We start from the raw sequence: 18407 nt of genomic DNA, 5'->3' as shown, positions 1-18407 counted from the left end.
CTCAGCAAAACGCAGATCCCAGGCCCTTAGGCGGGGGAGGGAGGGGACTCCACCTAATTAACCCTTTTAGCTCTAGTCTCAATTGATTTAGCAGGCAAGGGGGAGTCAGTTTAGGGAGGAGGCGAATCGAGGGGTTGCCACAAGAATTAGGCTAGTGCTTCTTTTCTCCACTCAAGCTGGGGGTGGAGGCGTGTAACTAGAAGCCTCCAGAGTAAGACTGGGGTCTCAGCACAGCATGGGTAGGGGGAGGGCAGTCCCCCTTCCCTCCCTAATAGCTGCCGGGGGGTGGAGAAAACATCTCACAGCCCACCCTGGCTCCGCCTCCCCCAATCCTGGCTCCCGCTCCGGCTCAGCTACGCTCCCAACTCGGTGGCGCCCGGAGAGCGGACACTGAGTGTGAGACTTCGCCTCCTATCCCTCCCCTTCGCCCTCCCTCCGGGGTCTCTGCCTCCGTCTTTTTTAAAAGCTGCGTCACATGCATGCCGTTCCTTGAAGGCTCCCAGCCCCTCGCCGCCCGCCAGCCGTGCGGCGCACGCACGTCGTCTCTCGCTGCGCGCCCGCCCGGGTCACTTTGACACGGTTCTCTCCTCCCACTAGCAGGCAATTAGCATATTAATAAAGCTCGGCCCAGCCGGAGGAGCGCTGGAGAGCGGGCGCCTACGGGAGCGGGAGGGAGGAGAGCGAGAGGGAGAGGGGGGCAAGCGGCGGCAGCGTTGGCGGCGGGAGCGCACAGACACGCACACGCGCACACACGGACACACACTTGGGGGACGCACACCCGCGTGCACACACGCAGCGGCAGCTCGCCTTCCTTCCTGGCTTCCTTCCTGTCTGCTCCGCGCCTGACAGGCCCCTTCGCTGCAGCCAGGGCCCGCCCGCAGCGGTCGGAGGCTGGGCCGAGGCCGGACCAGACAGGCAGCGAGGGTGGCGGAGGCCGCGGGCGGCGGCGGCAGCTCATGCCCGGCCTGTCCCCGCGCGGGGCAGGCACTGTGACTCGGCTGGGCCCCCAGCGGCGGGCGATGTGAAGATGTCAGTGGGCTGTGCCTGTCCTGGTGAGTAGGGCCCGCGGCCGCCCGGCCCCTCCCTCCCTTCCCTTCCCTGCCGATCCGTCACCCCTTGTTTGGCGAGAACTTGTGTGGGGGGCTTCGATGGCATGGCGGAGGTCGGGGTCTGTGAGGAGTATGCGAGGCCTCAGTCTGGGGGAGGGTTTTCCACAACTGTGTAAATGCGCATCAACCTAGAGGCGCAGGGAGGGGTTGCTGGGGATAGCTGGTGTGTTTGTTTTTTTGGAGGGGGGGTGCTAATTGGGGAGAGGTTTGGGGGGCTGAAATTCCCAGAATTCCACGGTGTTAGCCAATCAGAAGTGAGTCTGGACTTTTGACCCCCCCCTCAGGTCATCATAGAGTTGTGATTGGCTAGTTTGGGTTACCCCCCCTTCCCTGCTGCCTATTCCCTCTTATATTCTGTGACACCCCCCCCTCCAAGCTGTTTTTGAGGACTGTGTTTGAGGGCAGAGATTCTTTGGGGCCCATCTTGACCCCCTCTAAATTTTCCTGCCTGTTGCCAGGGAAGGTTGGCCCTCCTGAGGAACAGGAGGTACTCCTGGAGGGCGCAGATAATTGGGCCCTGGGGTCTGGTATCTCTGCCCTGGTGAGAAGGGTAATGTGGCAGCCCCAGGCAAGCTAGGAACCAGAGTCATTTGTGAGAGTTAAGGTGAGGGGAGCAATGCTTGACCCCAAAGTGAGAATTTGAGAGAGGACTTAGACTCAGATCCCTACCTCACCAAAACACATTTTGCTCTTGCCAGTCACAGCCTGGGTCTGAGTTCTTTCCTGGAGAGGGGAATGTTCTCTCTCTCACTGCCAGAAGGAAAGACAGAGGCGTGTGACTGGAAATGTAGTCTTCGGAGGACCTCAGAACACTATCTGCATCCCCAGGACTCCCCAGAACTCTAGGTTCTTGAATTATCTGCAGGACCTTTTCCTGTCGCAGGCTGTAAATAGCTTTCTTTTGGAAGTCAGGTGTCCCTGAATCTAGCCTGATTTGGATCCTTTGCCCCTCTAGATGCCCTGTTTTCTGGGAGGCCCATACCCCACAACTGCCCCCCCCCAATCCCCAAGGGAAGCTACCAGTGAGGAAGCTTCCTTGAAAATCATGTGACCCAGGCCAGGCTGGGCTGGGCACACACTTAAAGTGCCTGCTGAGGCTAACGTTTAAGGGGCCTGGGCCTGGGGGAAGGACAAGTTGAGCTTGAGGATCCTGGAATATTTGGGTGTGGGAACCTCTGGCTCCTGCTGCAGAGGGTGGAGGAGAGGAGAAGAAAGAGCTTACTAAGCTGGAATGCTGCCTGGTCCCATCATTCCTCCTCCTACCAGCTTGGTGTGCATATTTGTGTGTGTATTTTCTTCTTTTTAATTGCCCCATGCTGGTTACCCTGTTGGAATCCATCCATGCTCTTGAGTCTACCCCATGGTCTTGATTCTCCATTGCCACACATAAGCATTGCAGAAACTAAGGCTCTGGACAAGCTAGAGAGCCAAATCTTACATTTCGATTCTTAGTTCCTACAAATAGTGGGCAGGAAGTGAGTGTGGAAGGATTGTCAGATTGGAGGTACACGAGAGGTTGGCCTGGAAGTTGGGGCATTGGTGCCTGGGTCTAGTAGGAGAAGGGAGAAAGTTTTCCCCTCAGTCTGGGAGTAGCATGGGGACAGGAAGAAGACCCATGCACAGGAGTGTGCATGAGAGTGGACAACTTCAGTCAGTGCCCTTTTGTGTGTCTGGTGGCCTGGTTGGAGGAGAGGGGGCAAAAGATGGCTAACAGTGGGGAATCTTTTTTCCAAATGTGAAGAAGTCTCATGGTTTGATGCCATAGAGGATAGGTGGAGGTTAGACTTTAAGGAAAACCACATAGGGGAGGGGCTTGAGAGTGGCCTGGGGGTCGGGAATGGTAGGAGTTGGGGTAAAAGAGGGGACCAGGCTTGCATGGGTGGGTGGGAGCACATGGTTGAACACAAGGGCATCGCGGCAATATGTACAGTCCAGACAGAAAGGATACTGCCCCCACCCCCCACCCCCAACCTGAGCAGCCCTAGGGTGAGGGCCCAGGCGCCCTGGCAAGCCGCTTGCCTGCTGCCTGCCTGCCTGTCTGAGTCTCTCCTTTGTGCTCTGCTGTCTCCCAGCTCCTCCTCCTCCTCCCCCAGCCCGGCAGAGACAGCACATGCCCCACACATGTGACTAAGGGAAGCCAGAGCACACGTAGACCCACATACATGCACACGCAGAAGGAAACACCACAAGATACACACACACACACACACACACACCCAGCTCCCATAGTGCTCCTGGGGTAGGGAATAGCTTCTGGGGCTTTGGTCAGGAACAGGGAGAACCTCTGCTAAGGGGTATCACCCCAGGCAGGGCAGGTTGCTGAGGGGGCCAGGGCCTGTCTGGGGCAGCATGTGGCTCAGAAGGGTTAAGACAGGGAGGAGTAGGGGGAGGGGAGGAGGCAGCAGTGCTGGCGGCTGGGAGCCAGGAGAGGAGGATGGCAGAGCGCCAGGCCAACGGGAGGCCGGGCACAGACAAAGGAAGGGGGGCAGGCACACTGGAGGCCTGGGTCAGGGAGCCCCAGGGGCCCGGGCAGGGGGGCAGTGCTGTACCTTATCCTGTGGACTGGGGCAGGCTGCTGGCCTTCAGAGTCCCCACTTCCAGGAGGGGTGCTCTCCCTCTTCTCTCCCTCATCACCTTTGTCATTCTTTGCTGCTTCCTACTCCCTCCACCCCAATTTTAGAGACTTCTAATTCAGACCTGCTCTCTTTAGCTGGACCTCTTCTGCCCCTGTGCAAGTAGGGGAATTAAGTCAGAACTGAGAGAGGAGCAGACGTGCTACAGAAGGGGAACTAGGAGGGGGCCCGTTTTGAATGATATACCAGAGTCTTGGTATGTCTTGGTATTTAGAAGCCCTTCTTCCCGAAATTTGAGAAGAATGACTGGATAGGTTTCTGAGCTCTGAACTGGGGGCAGAAGCCAAAGCACTCACCTCTCTCCTTTCCCCTTGTAGACAGTCATTTGGGGCCTAGAATGGCCATTCCTTAGAGGGGGAAGGGAGTAGGAATGGCTGCAGTGCCCCAGGTCTGAGCTTGTATGAGTGGGGTTAGAAATTCAGGATTCCAGCCTCAGGCTCTCCTGTCTCACTGTAATTTTTTGAAGTTAGGATAATATTTGGCTCTGTGTGCTATAAGGATCTCTTGAGGTACTGCCTATGAATGCACTTTGGAAAGTTTAAAGGCAAGAAACAAATGACAGGAGTTGGCCTGTCAGTAGGGGTGGAGTGTGGTCATCCCAGAGCTGGGCTGTAAATTTCGGAGTCAGTGGGAATGTCTCAAGTCCTGGTATAGCCTGAATGTTGTAGGATCTGGCCGAATGTCGTAGATTTTGATGTTTGTGAAAGCTGGGATGTATCATGGCCAGGCCACATTTCAGGAAAGATAGTTTATGGGATCAGTCCTTGGGTAATAAATGGTCAGGGTGTGTATGTAATAGTCTGTCACATGTTCATGAGGTATCATGCAGTTTTGGTGTATATATTGGGATCAAGGGGCATGCATGTCACAGGTCCCAGTGTGTATGAAAGTCAGGGTCTGATATAGATTGTATGTTGTGTGTGTATCTTGGATTTGGGTTTATTTAGGGTTTCAGGTGTATCACAGGTTGAAGTGTGTATCAGGTACTAATTTATGTGAAAGAGATGTGTTATTTATGTGTAAAGGTTGTTCATAGAGCCAAGTGTAATATTATTACTGCACAATCAACTGGTGTGTATGTCGTGAGAAATCCTGTTGTGGAGCAATGTGTGAATATGGTGGGGAGGTGGCAAGGAATAGGGAGCAGAGACACAACCTGCAATGATGTAGGTCATACACTGACCTGACCAGTGTGTGTGTGTGTGTTTCTTTTTTCCTATCTGTCCAGGTAGTAGGGCCTGGACCATTACCCAAGTTTTAGAAACACCCCGTCTTTTGGGACTCTCCCCTTGCATTGGAAAACAGGCCCTACCCTACCCCATGACCTGGGGTTGGGGGGAAGATTCAACAGCAGATCAGTCCCCTTCTGGGGATGCTTGGTTGGGCAAATTTGCCTTCCCTGACTGACAGCACCTCTTTACCCCTGCACCCACATGTCTGGTGGTGGGGGTGGGGGGCTTCCTGCTAAGGCAGATCTCTATCAGGGCTTGGAACTTAGTTGGGTTGGGGGCAGGGAGCCTAGAGTTTCTCCTCCCTCCAATCAGTGTTTAAAGGCTGAAGTCAGAGTGTGTCTCTGTCAAAAATACCCCTCACCCCCACCCTCCCCCCAGCGGCTTTGGGATTTCACCAGGGGCTTTGGGAATTTCACCAGGAGCAGAAGCCCAGGCTGGCAGCCCAGACCAGTCTGAAACGGAGAGACCACAGGAGAGAAGAAGAGAGATTTGGGAGATTTGGGAGGCGGTTTGAAAATACTGGGAGTCTCCAGAGGAGAGCACCCTCTTCTATCCCTGCCTGTGGCTTTGGCTACCCTGCTTACTCCTGAGCACCGCCAGGGGCTGGTAGGGGTGCATTCCAGTTCCTGGCCCCCACAGGCCTCCTCTCCATCCAGGTCTCTCCAGGCCTAGTCTGTTCTGTCTCCATCTCTCCATTCCCAGTCTCTGTCTCTCTTTTGTTTTTCTCAGCAGTCCTCCCTGCCTGCCTCCCTCTCTCCCTCCCTCCTTCCCTCTTCCTCTTGCCTCTCAGGGAGGGGGCGGGGCCGGTGGGGGCAGCTCCACCCTCTGCCCGCCCTGGGGCCTCATTCTGAGTGAGCGGGGAGGGAGGGAGAGAAAGGGAGAAAAGGCAGAGAGCCGGCGGGCGCTGCGTGTGTCTGTGCGTGTGCGAGTGTGAGTGAGTGTGAGTGCCGGGCCCTGCCTCGCCTGGTTCCCCGGCTGAGGGGCCTGGTGGCCTAGGGAGGGCGGGCGGGCTGCTTGGAGGCAGAGGCAGTGAGAGGCGGCAGCGGGGCGAGCCGAGGAGGAGGAGGAGGAGGAGAGAGGAAAGAGCGGAGCAGCCATTGTTGAGGGAAACCTTGCAAACAAAGGAGGCTCCGGACTCCCCGCAGTCCCCCGCCCCCCAGGCCGGCCCCCTGGCCCCCGACCCCCGGCCCAGTGGCCATTGTAACTTTCCCCCGGGGCTGTGGCCGCCGCGGGGCGGGCCGAGGCTGTGCGTGCGAGTCTTTGTGCGGCCCGCTGAGTGGAGCTCCCAGCCAGGCCTGCCTGTCCCACTCGGGACATGAGCAGCTGAAGTTGGCCCCCCATCAGTCCTCACCCTTGCCAGGGCCCCGCTGGGCTTGCAGCCGCTCCCCGCACCTTTCCTGGCCCCCTCAGTTCTCCCAGGTAAGTCTGCGTACCCTGCAAGCCTGTAAGGGATGGGTGGAAGGTCCTGGGTCTGGCCCAGGCCTGATATACTGGCTTGGGGGAGAGGTGCCCATCTCAGGGAGGCCAGGACTCCCAGGCCTGCTGACCTCTGGTCAAACCCCAAAGGGAGGGGGCCTGCCCTCTGGTCAGGCTGGTTACCATGGAAATGCCCAGCCGGAGGTTCCCCCCTCAGCCCTAGGATGCAGATTCTATCCTGAGAAAACTTTCCAGTTCGAGAGTCTTCCTCTCTCCTCCTGGTTCCTAAGGGCTTTTAGACTGCTAGAAGTGGAAGTGGGGGCTATGTTTGACCTCAAGGCTGGATGACACATACCCTTCACTCCCACCCCCACCCTGCTCCTTCTACCCCTGCTGCTGGGGACAGGCAGCAACAGAGACAGATGGTCTGGGTGATTTTCCCTCCCCTTCTCTTCTCACTCCCAGGCCCTTGTGCTGGGACTACTGGGAGTTGCTATGGCTCTGGAGAGATGCTGAGTTTGTTAGTGTCCATTCACTGGAGATGTAAATAGAGGCCCCAGAGCTTTGGACTTTAGCTCCTCCGAACTGTTACCCAGCCCCTGTCACTTCACTAGTAAGAGAAATTGAATCTCTGAAACTTTTTTAGAATTAGAGGAACCCAGGTATACTGCCTCCCTTTTTAGGGTCTTGAGCTGACACATTTTTTTCAAGTGGCCCTGAAACTGAGGGGCAAGGGCAGTGATACTTTTGGGGAAAGGATGACCTAGTTAGGGGATGAGGGCCAGGTCCAATCATCTGGACTCTTGCATTCATTGCCCGGGCATGGCCTGTGGTGGGCTGTGTAAGCTTGGCCTCCTACGTGGCCTTGGTCTATCTGTGGAGTGGGGAGTCGTGAGGGCAGATGGGAGTCTCTTTCTTGAGGTTCCTCAGTCCAGACTGACATCTGAAGACTGTGTGTGCTGTGCTGGGAGCATGTGAACGTGGCCCATGAGAGCTCATGCATGGAGCAAGGCTCTGTTGCCGGCACCCTGATCCTGCCTAGGGCTGCTAGGTTCCAGCCCTTGGTAGGCATGTTGGGGCGAGCTGAGGATAGAAGCTTGCTAGGCAGGATGAGGCGCACGCATGTGCAGGCACACACAGGCTCTGACTCTTGGCACCTTCAAGGCACTGTGTAGTGAAGTCCCTCCTGGGACCCTCCTTTTGCCCATATTTTGAGGAGGGGGCCCTGGGGAGAGAATTAAATGACACACATTGGCACAGGATCTTCTTTGTCTCTTCTCCCCAAGGAACAAAATATTTTGTATCTAAATTGGGGAGGGGGCTCAGAAACAGCCAATACAGCTTCTCTTCCAAATGCTATCAAGTTTGGGGAGTGTGAGGAAGCAACTATGACTGGGGTCAGGACTTTTGGAGTGGTGCCTTGGTTTCCCCTCAAGAGGAAAAGAGCGTTGTAGGGGTACCTGGCTCATACCCAACTATGAATATAATACTTTTTCCAGTCAGGAAATAGTTTACCAGAATTGTGTGCTTCTGGGTGAGGTGGAGAGGGGGGACACATGTGCACATGTACAGATACACACAAACAGAGACCCTCGTCTAGTTACCACTTACCTCCTAGACTGAGCCCCCCAGAACCTAGGCTTGCTCCTTCCCAGCCTTCTTCTTTCCCATTTGTAAGTGGAATGGGATCTAGTAGAGGTCCCTCTACCTCCCTCCTCCACTGCAAGTCTCAGAAGACAAAATGGGCTGAGACTTTGGGTTTCTGGTTTGGAGACAATACTCGACTAGTGGTGGGTGTGGGGGAGGGGGCTGGGCTGATAAGGGAGTGCCGTTGGTGGAGGAGGCAGAAGGCCCAACTGGTTATCTGGTGGGCGGCACCCAGCAGACACCCACCCCCTTTTATCTTTCTATCCCCTGCCCTCCTGAGACCCTGGGGTTGGAGGAGGGGCACGGAGTTGGCAAAATCTCCCTTTTTTCTGTCCCGACTTGGTCTCCAGAGGGCAATAGAAGGGTAGAAATAACTACACGCTTTGGAAATCAGAAGATTGGGGCTCAAGTTCTCGCTTTGTGATCTTGCCAAGTCCCCTTGAGCTTTCAGTTGCCTTATCTGTAAAATGGGAATGTTACAGTTGACCCTGCTACCTCACATAGTGGTTGTGATCATTGAACAAAACGATGTAGATAAAAGGGGGTTTATCAAAATTAGATTCTAATGTTTGGATGTTTATTCTATGGTATTGACATTTCTTCTCAGCTTCAATTCTATCATCCAGGGTTCAGCCACATGAAGAAATAGGTTCTTGGATATTGGAGCTGGGTACTTCTAGTTCCTTAGTAAAAGAAGATTGGAGCCAGATTTAGAAGCAGAGATAGATGCTCCCTAGGGTAGTTCCCCTCCCCTGGTCCACTCCGGGGGCTCCAGAAGACTAGTCCTTGTCTAGCACAATCTAGCAAACTTCCAGGAGAGCTGCCACGAGGGACTCAGGGCATCTCTTCTTCCTTTCCCTTGTAGGTTGTTCCTCAAAGTCATTCAAGCTGTACTCGCCGAAAGAGCCCCCGAACGGCAACGCCTTCCCCCCTTTCCATCCCGGCACCATGCTAGATCGGGATGTGGGGTGAGTCTCTTATTAACTGCTGATGCCTTCTCCAGAAGGGATCCTGCCTAAAAAGGGAGGGCGTGACACCCCCCTTCAATAATTCCTATCTTCCATACCTATTCTCATAGCCTCTTCCCTTATACAGCCCAACTCCCATGTACCCGCCTACATACCTGGAGCCTGGGATTGGGTAAGTGGAGTTCAGTGGTGAGGGAGGTGCTTTCCATTACATGAGTGAAGGCAGAGGTGGTGGCGGTGGGGAGGCTCTGCTCCTTCTGACCTCCCTTCTTCACTTACCCCAGGAGGCACACACCATATGGCAACCAAACTGACTACAGAATATTTGAGCTTAACAAACGGCTTCAAAACTGGACAGAGGTATGGCTAAGGGGAGGGGGCTTTGGGCAGAGGACCATCTGGGTACCCCTGTGGGATGTCTTCTGTCATTCACACAAACACCCCTCCATGTGCTCCTTAGGAGTGTGACAATCTCTGGTGGGACGCTTTCACAACTGAGTTCTTTGAGGATGACGCCATGTTAACCATCACTTTCTGCCTGGAGGATGGACCAAAGAGATACAGTGAGTGGCCTGTGTTGTGAGGGTGTATATCTCCTGTGTCCTTCTAAGGTCTAGGAGTAGGTATTTGTCTCAGGGTATTCATTTTGGCAGGGGTGGCATCTGCCTGACCTCTTTTGAGGTCCTTATGTTCTGAAGGGTTTGTCCCATCTCTACAGCCATCGGCCGGACCCTGATTCCACGCTACTTCCGCAGCATCTTTGAAGGGGGTGCTACGGAGCTATACTATGTGCTTAAGCACCCCAAGGAGGCATTCCACAGCAACTTCGTGTCCCTTGATTGTGACCAAGGCAGCATGGTGACCCAGCACGGCAAACCCATGTTCACCCAGGTCAGCAACCCAGCTGGATGTGGAACGCTGAAGCACCTGAGTTTGATTCCCTTCTTTCTCAAAACTATACTCAGCTGTCTCCCAGGGAGACATAATGGGAAGTGGCCGGATAAGGTGGCGGGGAAGGCATGTTGCAGCATTCAGCAGACATTCACTGAGCTTATGCATGACAGTATTCTGGGCCACGGGTACATATACCACTTAATAAGTGCCTGCCCTCATCAAGCTTATAGCAGATGAATGTATCACCAGCTACATGGGGAAGAGGACAGGATCAGTTAAGCATTTCTACTGTGCATGTGTAAGGGCCAGGGCTGTGACAGGTATATAAGGGAATGTTCTGTGTCAGCTATACATCCAGATTTAGGTGCAGGTGGCAGAACTGTGTGCAGTAGGAGAGTTGGGAGCAAATGGGAAAATAGGTATAATTTCAGGTATGGGGGAAGGGGCAAAGCTGTGACAGGTTTGTCTCCAGGTGTGTGTGGAGGGCCGGTTATATCTGGAGTTCATGTTTGATGACATGATGCGGATAAAGACTTGGCACTTCAGCATCCGGCAGCACCGTGAGCTCATCCCCCGCAGCATCCTTGCCATGCATGTGAGTGTGGGCCGGACCCAAGATACAGGGGGGGAGGGCAGGCAGTGGGAAGGGCAGAACAAAGTCTGCCATTTCCTGACAGTGACCTTAGAAAGAAGATTAGAATTTCTCCACCTGAAAAATGGATTTAATAATAACCCTCTCAGGAGTATCATATGGCTCAGATGATAGGGCAGGTGAGCAGATACAACACAGGTACTAAGATTCTTATCTTTTTCCCCATTTTTCTAGGCCCAGGACCCCCAGATGTTAGACCAGCTCTCCAAAAACATCACCCGGTGTGGGCTGTCCAATTCCACTCTCAACTACCTCCGAGTGAGTCTGATCACCCAGTCTCTACGCCATTCCATTTGGTCTCGGCTCCATGTCTCCCCTGTCAAGCTTACTCCTGGTCTCCCTGCAGCTTTGTGTGATACTGGAGCCCATGCAGGAGCTCATGTCCCGCCACAAGACCTATAGCCTCAGCCCTCGTGACTGCCTCAAGACCTGCCTTTTCCAGAAGTGGCAGCGCATGGTAGCGCCCCCTGGTGAGTGCCTTGTGCCTGTATCTGCTCTTACGAGGATCTGATGCCACCTCCAGGGGCTGTATTTCTGATCTCCTCTTGAGGTCCTTTCTTGACTCTTGGGTCTGCAAGAATGGGATCAGAGTAGGCTCAGGCTCCTTAGGAGCCAGAATGGGGAATCAGGCCCAGGGCACTGTCCCACCGGGGTCTCCTTTCTCTGGCACAGCGGAGCCCGCCCGACAGCAGCCCAGCAAACGGCGGAAACGGAAGATGTCAGGGGGCAGCACCATGAGCTCGGGAGGCGGCAACACCAACAACAGCAACAGCAAGAAGAAAAGCCCAGCCAGCACCTTCGCCCTCTCCAGCCAGGTACCTGTAAGCATCTCGGCTTTCTTCTCTCTTCTGGGCTGCCCCACTGCTGACTCCTGACCCTTGACCCTGTCCCAGCATGAGCTCACTAGCAGACATAGAAGCTGAGACAGTTTTTCACAGTATACTCTGTCAGCATGGGCTGACTCCTGTCACTGATGAGAGAGTCTTTATTAGTCACATGCATGGTTGTGATCACATAGACTCAGACATAGCAACATAGGTTTAAAGGGAAAGAGTCATCCATGAAAACATACGAACATTCAGGACAGACAGTTTTGGGGCACACAGACCATCAGAGACATACACACACACTGATAGGACATGCAGCTTCAAATGTGTGTGAATCTAGAACACAAGCATATGCACACACTTCCCCCACTGATGTTTTTGATCTGCTCCCTTTTACATGTGGACAGAAGTTTAGGGGCCCCCTAAAATTTTGGGGAGACCAAGTAGGGAGCTAGGGGAATAGATTGACTTCTCCCAGAATCTAGTGGATGTGGGTCAAAAGTTGTGATACTCTGCAGTCCTTCGGTGGGAAGGATTTCAGGGGCCGAAGGTGTCAGAGGAGTTGATGTTTTAAATTGGGGTGTGAGAAGGGGGTGGGGGTGTTGAGTTTCCAGGGTGGGTGTTGGGGCTTTGGGGGTATCTGCCGCCCTGGGCCGGGCGAGCCCCTGCCCCGATTATGTTTGGGGACCTCCGCCACTCTCAGGATGTGATGGTGGTGGGGGAGCCCACCCTGATGGGCGGGGAGTTCGGGGACGAGGACGAGAGACTCATCACCCGGCTGGAGAACACCCAGTTTGACGCGGCCAACGGCATTGACGACGAGGACAGCTTTAACAACTCCCCTGCCCTGGGCGCCAACAGCCCCTGGAACAGCAAGCCTCCATCCAGCCAAGAAAGCAAATCGGAGAACCCCACATCACAGGCCTCCCAGTAAAGGCCTCTCCAGGGCCACCCAGTGCTCTGCCTGCCTGCCCCACCCCTTGCAGCCCCAAGGAGCAGAAGACGGAATGAAGAGACTGAGCATCTAAAATGGGCAGCCTCCATCCACCCACTTCAGGGAGGAACTGGACTCGCTGGGGGCAGGTGCCAAGATTTGCCCCCCAGTGGCCCTGGGCTGGGCCTGGCCTCTGCAGAGCCTTTTGGTGGAAGGGGGTACTCATGTGGATGCCTATGTGGACCCTGGGCCTCTGAGAAATGTCCTGACCCCTGCCCCCCCAGGGCATTTGCCTCCATCCTCATTTCAGGTTCTCGGTTCCCTATTCTCCTAACTCCACCCCCTTCAAGCCTGGGTTGCCTATACCCACAGCCCTTAGGGACTTAAAGTTATGGGGCTTCGTTGAGTGCCCCATCCCCTAGGTGGCTGGTAGTAGAGGGGTAAGGCTCTGGGCTCCTCCCTTCTGCCACCTATTCCAGCTTCAAGTTTTTTAAAAAATAACATTATTAAAAATGTAAGTTTAAAAAAAGGTCACTCATGTCCCCCCTCTTCCCCTTATTAAAAGTCCAGATACCTCCCTACACCTGGCAGATGGGGGCTTAGGGCCCAGGTGGAGGTGAGCATTTGGGTAGGGTAGGGGGGATATGCATTACCGTTTTATACAGTTTGAGAGCTTCAGACCAAGGAGACACTTTGCCATCTCTTTTCCCTTTTCTTCTGAGGTGACTGGAATTAGGGAAGGCATGCCATGGCATAGGGGGCCGTTGATGGCCTCACTTTTGTGACAGCCCCCAGCTATTGTCTCTGTCTCCCCATCCTCCAGGACTCTGGCCTGCCCTCTTAGTGCTTGTGACTCCCTCAATCCCAGCCCCCAACCCCCTCCCCCCATGGTGTGTATATTCTTTACAAGTCCTCCACTAGAGCAGCTGTCTTGGATGGGGGGAGGGGAAGGCTCCCTCTCTTAGGGAGTGTGGAGGGAAGGGAGCTGCCTTGTTTGTCACTGTGTTTTTTGTTTTGTCTCAGTTGGGCAGGCATGGATTGGGGGAGGGGTTCATTCACTCACTTCAGTACTCTCTTCCCCAAGCCCCTCAAATTGCATATCTAGTCCCCTGCCCTCCACAGAGGAGAAAGAGCCACTGAGATAGGTATCCCAGCTCTACGATCACCAGGGAGCAGTTGGCCTCTGTCCCCTAGCTGAAGTGGAGGGTCTTCATCTCCCAATATACCTTCCAGTCCCCTTCCTCATAGAAGGAAGGGTGAGGCAGCCAGCAGCCTCAGCTATATTTCAGTTGGACATGTGGAGGTCCCTGGCCCAGGGTGAGGCCAAGAGCAAGATCCCATGAGTCTGGGTTCTCCTCTGGCTTCTCTGCTTTTTCCCATGGCCAGTTCCAGAAGTGTTAGTACCACCTCTCTTCCCACTCTTCCTTTTGGATTCTGGGGTCCCCACACCCTATTTCCTCTACTACAGCTGCCACTGTTGGAAGGGTATTATGTCAGGAACTGAGGGAAAGGGTAGGGAAGATGGATGTCCCACCCCAACTGCAATGCCCTTTTTTTTTTTTTTTTTTTTTTTTTTTTTTGGCCATTTGAGTCCTGTATGGTACCAATCAATAAAGAGACTTTTTGGTTTGACTGTGTCTTGGTTGGTCATTGGTGCCAAATAATGACACCGCCCAAGGCAATATTTTCCCCCTTCTTCCTGTAGTCCTAAGACCAGTTATTGGGGAGGAGCTATTAATTGGATTTGTGGATTTCACTCCCATCTCACATTTCCTCTCATTCTTCTGGTATTATTCCTTGTGTCCCAGCCTGGCCCATCTCCCTCAAAAGTTGACTTCCTGGTCCCCACCCACCCCACCCCAGACTGTTGTTCCTCACTGCCATCCCGAGGCTGGATTCCTGGGATAGATAGGCTTGTATGGGTGGGGAAAGGGGACCTTGCCTAGGAGGGGGCTTGGATTAATGGAGCTTTGGGTGGTTAGAATGTCTGGGAGGGCTCAGCCAGTGAGATTCCCACCCCTAACCCAGGGAGGCCAACCAGCCCAGCAGAGATCTCTGAAAGAGCCCTGGTATTAGGTTCCTGGGTGGGGAAGTCAGAGAGTATAGGGATTGTTTGTCTACTCGCTGACTGGGTGGAAACACGGAGGAAGGAGGAGGCCTAAGCACTGTTGCTAGGGGGCAGCCTGAAGCTCCACAGAAAGATGGAAGGAGGAATAGGGCAGTTTTCCAGGTAGTCACTCCCCCCAAGTCCCCTCCCCGCCACCATTAAAGAAGATTGGCAAGACAGGCCCTGTTGTGGATTGGGTATGGGGTTTTAGCACCTACAAAGCCCCCTACCCAGTCTCCCTCATATTTATCCCAGGCAGGGGAATCCGAGCCCTCAGACTTATTCCCCCACTAAGGTCTCTCTGGATGTGAATTAAGGCCTCGTGGACCTGAGCCTCTACTCTCACCTCCCAACTGGTGGAAGAAACCAGAGGATAGCACTGCATGGACCACCCTGCCCCGTCTCCAATTCACACAGTGACCTTTCCCTGCCCTGCTGCCAGCCCTATTCATTGCCCTAGCGCCTCAAGACCCCAAGGCCTGCATTTGTGCGTGCATACACACACACACACACACACACACACACACACACACACACACACACACACACCATTCCTCTGCAGAAGCTGATCCGATGACTACCACCAACTCACTCTGGGAGTGCTAGGTAATACTTACCTGCAGTGTGTTTGTGTCTGGCACTAGGTGTACATCTGGCCTTTTCTCTTGATTGGCCAGCATATGTTATGTATGTGACTGCTGAGCTGGGAGAGGGCTTGGATATGTGTATATAAGGGAGCATATACATGTATGGATATGTATGTGGGCTAGTGTATGCATTTGTTTATGGTGTGTGTCTTGGTGAATTCATTCAGCTAATATTCATTGAGCTCTCTCCAGGTGCCAGGCCCAGCTCTAGGTGCTAGGGATACAGTGCTGAACAAGGCTGAGAAGTCATGACTTCTGAGTGTGAGTGGGAAGCTACAAATACAGAAATGAGGGTGTATTGTGGAATGCATGGGTTGGCAGTACGATTATGTTGGGTTTCAGGGTCACTGGGGCAGCAGTTGTGTGACTGGGCATTTGCAGATTCACATGGTGTGTGCGTGCGTGCGTGCGTGTGTGTGTGTGTGTGTGTGTGTGTGTGTGTGTTTTGGAGGAGGTGGGGGTCAAGAAAAGAGGTAAATTGCCAGGCTTGGACTCTGCCCTGCTTGGGGAGGGAGTGCGCCAGAGAGACAGGGGGACCCACTTTTTGAATTCAGGAAACATAGTGGCTAGAGACTTTCTCTGGAGCCCTAGATCTGGCTCCTCCCTGTTCGCCCCAGCATCCCCTCTGGGGAAGGTCTTTGGTCAGGAGAAATTGCTGAGGTGAGGGAAGGGAGAAACCCTTTAAGTTCCTTATGCCCTCTGTTTCCACATGCAGGTGAGGTCCCAGTCCAAAGTCCCAACACAATACTGAGATTTGTTTCTGCTCAACTGTGCCCCTGCCAGGCGCCACTGCAGAGGCACAGCACCTAAACCCCCCAGAACCCCAAAACAGCCTGGACCCAGCTCCTTTTTTAGGACTACTAGTCGAGTCCAGCACAACCTTCAGCTCCTTTTATACCCTTAGCCCACTCTAGCCTAATCTCTAACCCTTTTCCCCAAAGGTAAGACTCTAGCCTAGCCAGCCTGACCCAGTTCAATCTGACCTCAAGCTCCATCCCCTGAAGTGAAAAGTTCTAAGCTATCCCCTCCTAGAGCCTCCTCCCAACCCCTTTTTTTCAAAAAGTAGATAGACTAGTTATCTACCCTGTGGGCCCAGTCAAATTCTGTCTTGGGATAAACTGCTGCTGAGACTCCCCACCCCGACCTTGAGTTCTTCAATGAAGCAGAACAGGAAATGGGTGGGAGACTACACATTCTGCAGTTCTTACCCTGGGGAGTAGGGGAAGCTGAATGCAATGGAAGCTGACCCACATCTCTGCGTCCCTACTTCAGCCTTGGGAAGGAGCTATTTTCTCACCAGTTCCAGGACCCTTTTCCTGAAGTAGCTAAACCCTGGATTCCATCCCTCCTGCTGCCCCACCTCTGTATCACTAGCTCAGCTCTCCAGGAAGAGAATCTAGAGATAGTTCCAACAGAAAAGTCCCAGAGAGGGTTGGGGGATAAGAATCTTTTCCCCATTGCCCCCAAACAAGTAAGGCTACCTGGAGGAGGTAGGCATAATTCTCTCCCTTTTTCTTAATGGATGTCAGGTGCACAGAATTAGTTGAATCATAACCTTGGTTCACACATTCTTCATTGTTTCATGCACAAGACACGTTTATTTATTTATAATACTGTCGTAAGAAAACACCGTGAAAGCTAGGACCTTAGCAATAACAAGTCTATCAATGGTCCATTCCCACTCCATCCTCTCCCAAAGTATCCATCATTCTTTTTTCATTTTTATGTATTTATCTTAGCTATATGTATTCCTAAAAACATTTTTTTAATTTTAAGATTTTTTTTTTTTTTAAATTAGAACAGTGAACAAGACAATATAGTACATACAGCTGGGCAGGGAAACAGTAAACAAATAGTCACATACATATATAATTACAATTTATAATACAACTGAATAGTCCAGGATAAGTAAAGGGAGACCTAATTTAAAATGATGTGTTAAGGAAGGCCTCCCTGAGGGGATGATGTATCAGCTGAGACTTGAAGAATAAGGAGGACTTAGCCAGGTAGAGCGTGGGGAAGAGGATTTCAGGTAGAAGAAACAGGTCCTCATGCTGGGAAGTGCTTGGCAGCTTGGAAGAATAGAATACCAGTAGATTCTGAGCCTAGTAATCAAAGGGAAATGGTGGCAGGAAAGAGGCTGAGGCAATGCCATAGTGTTGAAGGTGATGATGATGATGTTGGTGATGATGATGATGATGATTATAGCAGTTAACATTCATTCTACACCAGGTGTTGTGAGAAATCCTTTCTATCAGTCATCTCATTAAAAGCTGGCCACAACTCTGTGATGTGAGTACTCTTATTATCTCCCATTAATAGGAGAACACTAAAAGCCAGAAATGGGGAAACTAAGGGCCAGAGAGGCCAACCAACTTGCCCAAGGTCACAGAGTCGGCAAGGATTTTGAATTCCATCCAAACATAATGGCTGTCACTGAAGGGTCTAAGGCAGGTCATAATTAAGACCTGGTCCCTCCCCCTGAGTAAAAAGTACATACCAGGAAATGGAAATAGGATTAAAATGGGCAAAGTGCTATAGATCCATAGGGAGAGAAATTAGTTTTGACCAAAGAGATCTGGGAAGGCTTCTTGCTGAAATTGGTTGTGATCGTTGAAGGGAGGTGTAGATAAATGGGTAAAAGACAATTAATTTCAAGTTCATCCATGTTATTGTATGTACCAGTATTTAATTTCTTTTTATTTCCAAATAATATTTCATTGTAGGGATATACTACATTTTATTTATCCATTTATCAGTTTATGGACATTTGAGTTTCCACTTTTTGGCTGCTATGAACATTCATTCATGTACACATGTTTGTAGAGACACATATTTTGATTTCTCATGGCTATATACTTAGGAATGGAATTGCTGGGTCTTATGGTAACTCCATGTTTAATCTTTTGAGCAACTACCAAACTGTATCCAAAGTGGCTGTACCGTTTTGCATTTCTCTATATCCTCCTCAACAGTTGTTATTATCTGTCTTATTATAGCCATCCTGGAGTGTGGGGAGTGGTATCTCATTGTGGTTTTGATTTGCATTTCCCTGAAGACTAATAATGTTGAGCATTTTTTCATGTGCTTATTGGATACTTGTATATTTTCTCTGGAGAAATGTCTATTCAGATCCTTTGTCCATTTTTAAATTCAGTCGTCTTTTTTATTATTGAGTTTTAATAGTTATTTATATATTCTAGATACTAGTGTTTTACCAGATATATGATTTGCAAATATTTTCTCTCATTCTGTGGGTTGTCTTTTCATTTTTTTGAAGGTGTCTTTTGGAGCACCAAAGTCTTAAGCTTTCATCAAATTCAAATTGTCTGTTTTTTCTT

The 18407-nt window shown here is 52.1% G+C and overlaps 1 protein-coding gene across 3 annotated transcripts; it reads left to right on the top strand.

Annotated features, from left to right (window-relative positions):
• The first annotated feature begins 669 nt into the window (after nt 1–669).
• Nucleotides 670–13256, top strand: LDB1 (LIM domain binding 1). Of its 3 annotated transcripts, none has more exons than XM_011378898.2 (11): nt 670–1052; nt 8903–9005; nt 9133–9177; nt 9290–9365; nt 9466–9568; nt 9724–9896; nt 10372–10494; nt 10726–10809; nt 10898–11021; nt 11224–11372; nt 12082–13256. In XM_011378898.2, the coding sequence occupies exons 1-11, from the start codon at nt 1028–1030 to the stop codon at nt 12310–12312; spliced, it is 1236 nt and encodes a 411-aa protein (XP_011377200.1). In that variant the 5' UTR covers nt 670–1027; the 3' UTR covers nt 12313–13256. The 3 variants fall into 3 exon arrangements, with proteins under 3 accessions (XP_011377200.1, XP_011377201.1, XP_011377199.1); XM_011378899.2 differs by having other exon boundaries at nt 892–1052; nt 11224–11366; XM_011378897.2 differs by lacking the exon at nt 670–1052 and adding an exon at nt 5838–6393.
• Nucleotides 13257–18407: the final 5151 nt, after the last annotated feature.

This window comes from Pteropus vampyrus, unplaced genomic scaffold (genome assembly GCF_000151845.1).
Source record: "Pteropus vampyrus isolate Shadow unplaced genomic scaffold, Pvam_2.0 Scaffold348, whole genome shotgun sequence".
In the NCBI taxonomy this organism is placed as follows: Eukaryota; Metazoa; Chordata; class Mammalia; order Chiroptera; family Pteropodidae; genus Pteropus; species Pteropus vampyrus.
The sequence above is the reverse complement of the archived record's forward strand: the minus strand, read 5'-3'. Positions and strand labels throughout refer to the sequence as shown.

Coding starts and splice junctions, on each gene's coding strand:
- LDB1 (XM_011378898.2), top strand. CDS start 1,028: ATGTCAGTGGGCTGTGCCTGTCCTG. Junction 9,569..9,723: donor GGATGGACCAAAGAGATACA/GTGAGTGGCCTG, acceptor CCATCTCTACAG/CCATCGGCCGGACCCTGATT. Junction 11,373..12,081: donor CCCTCTCCAGCCAGGTACCT/GTAAGCATCTCG, acceptor CGCCACTCTCAG/GATGTGATGGTGGTGGGGGA.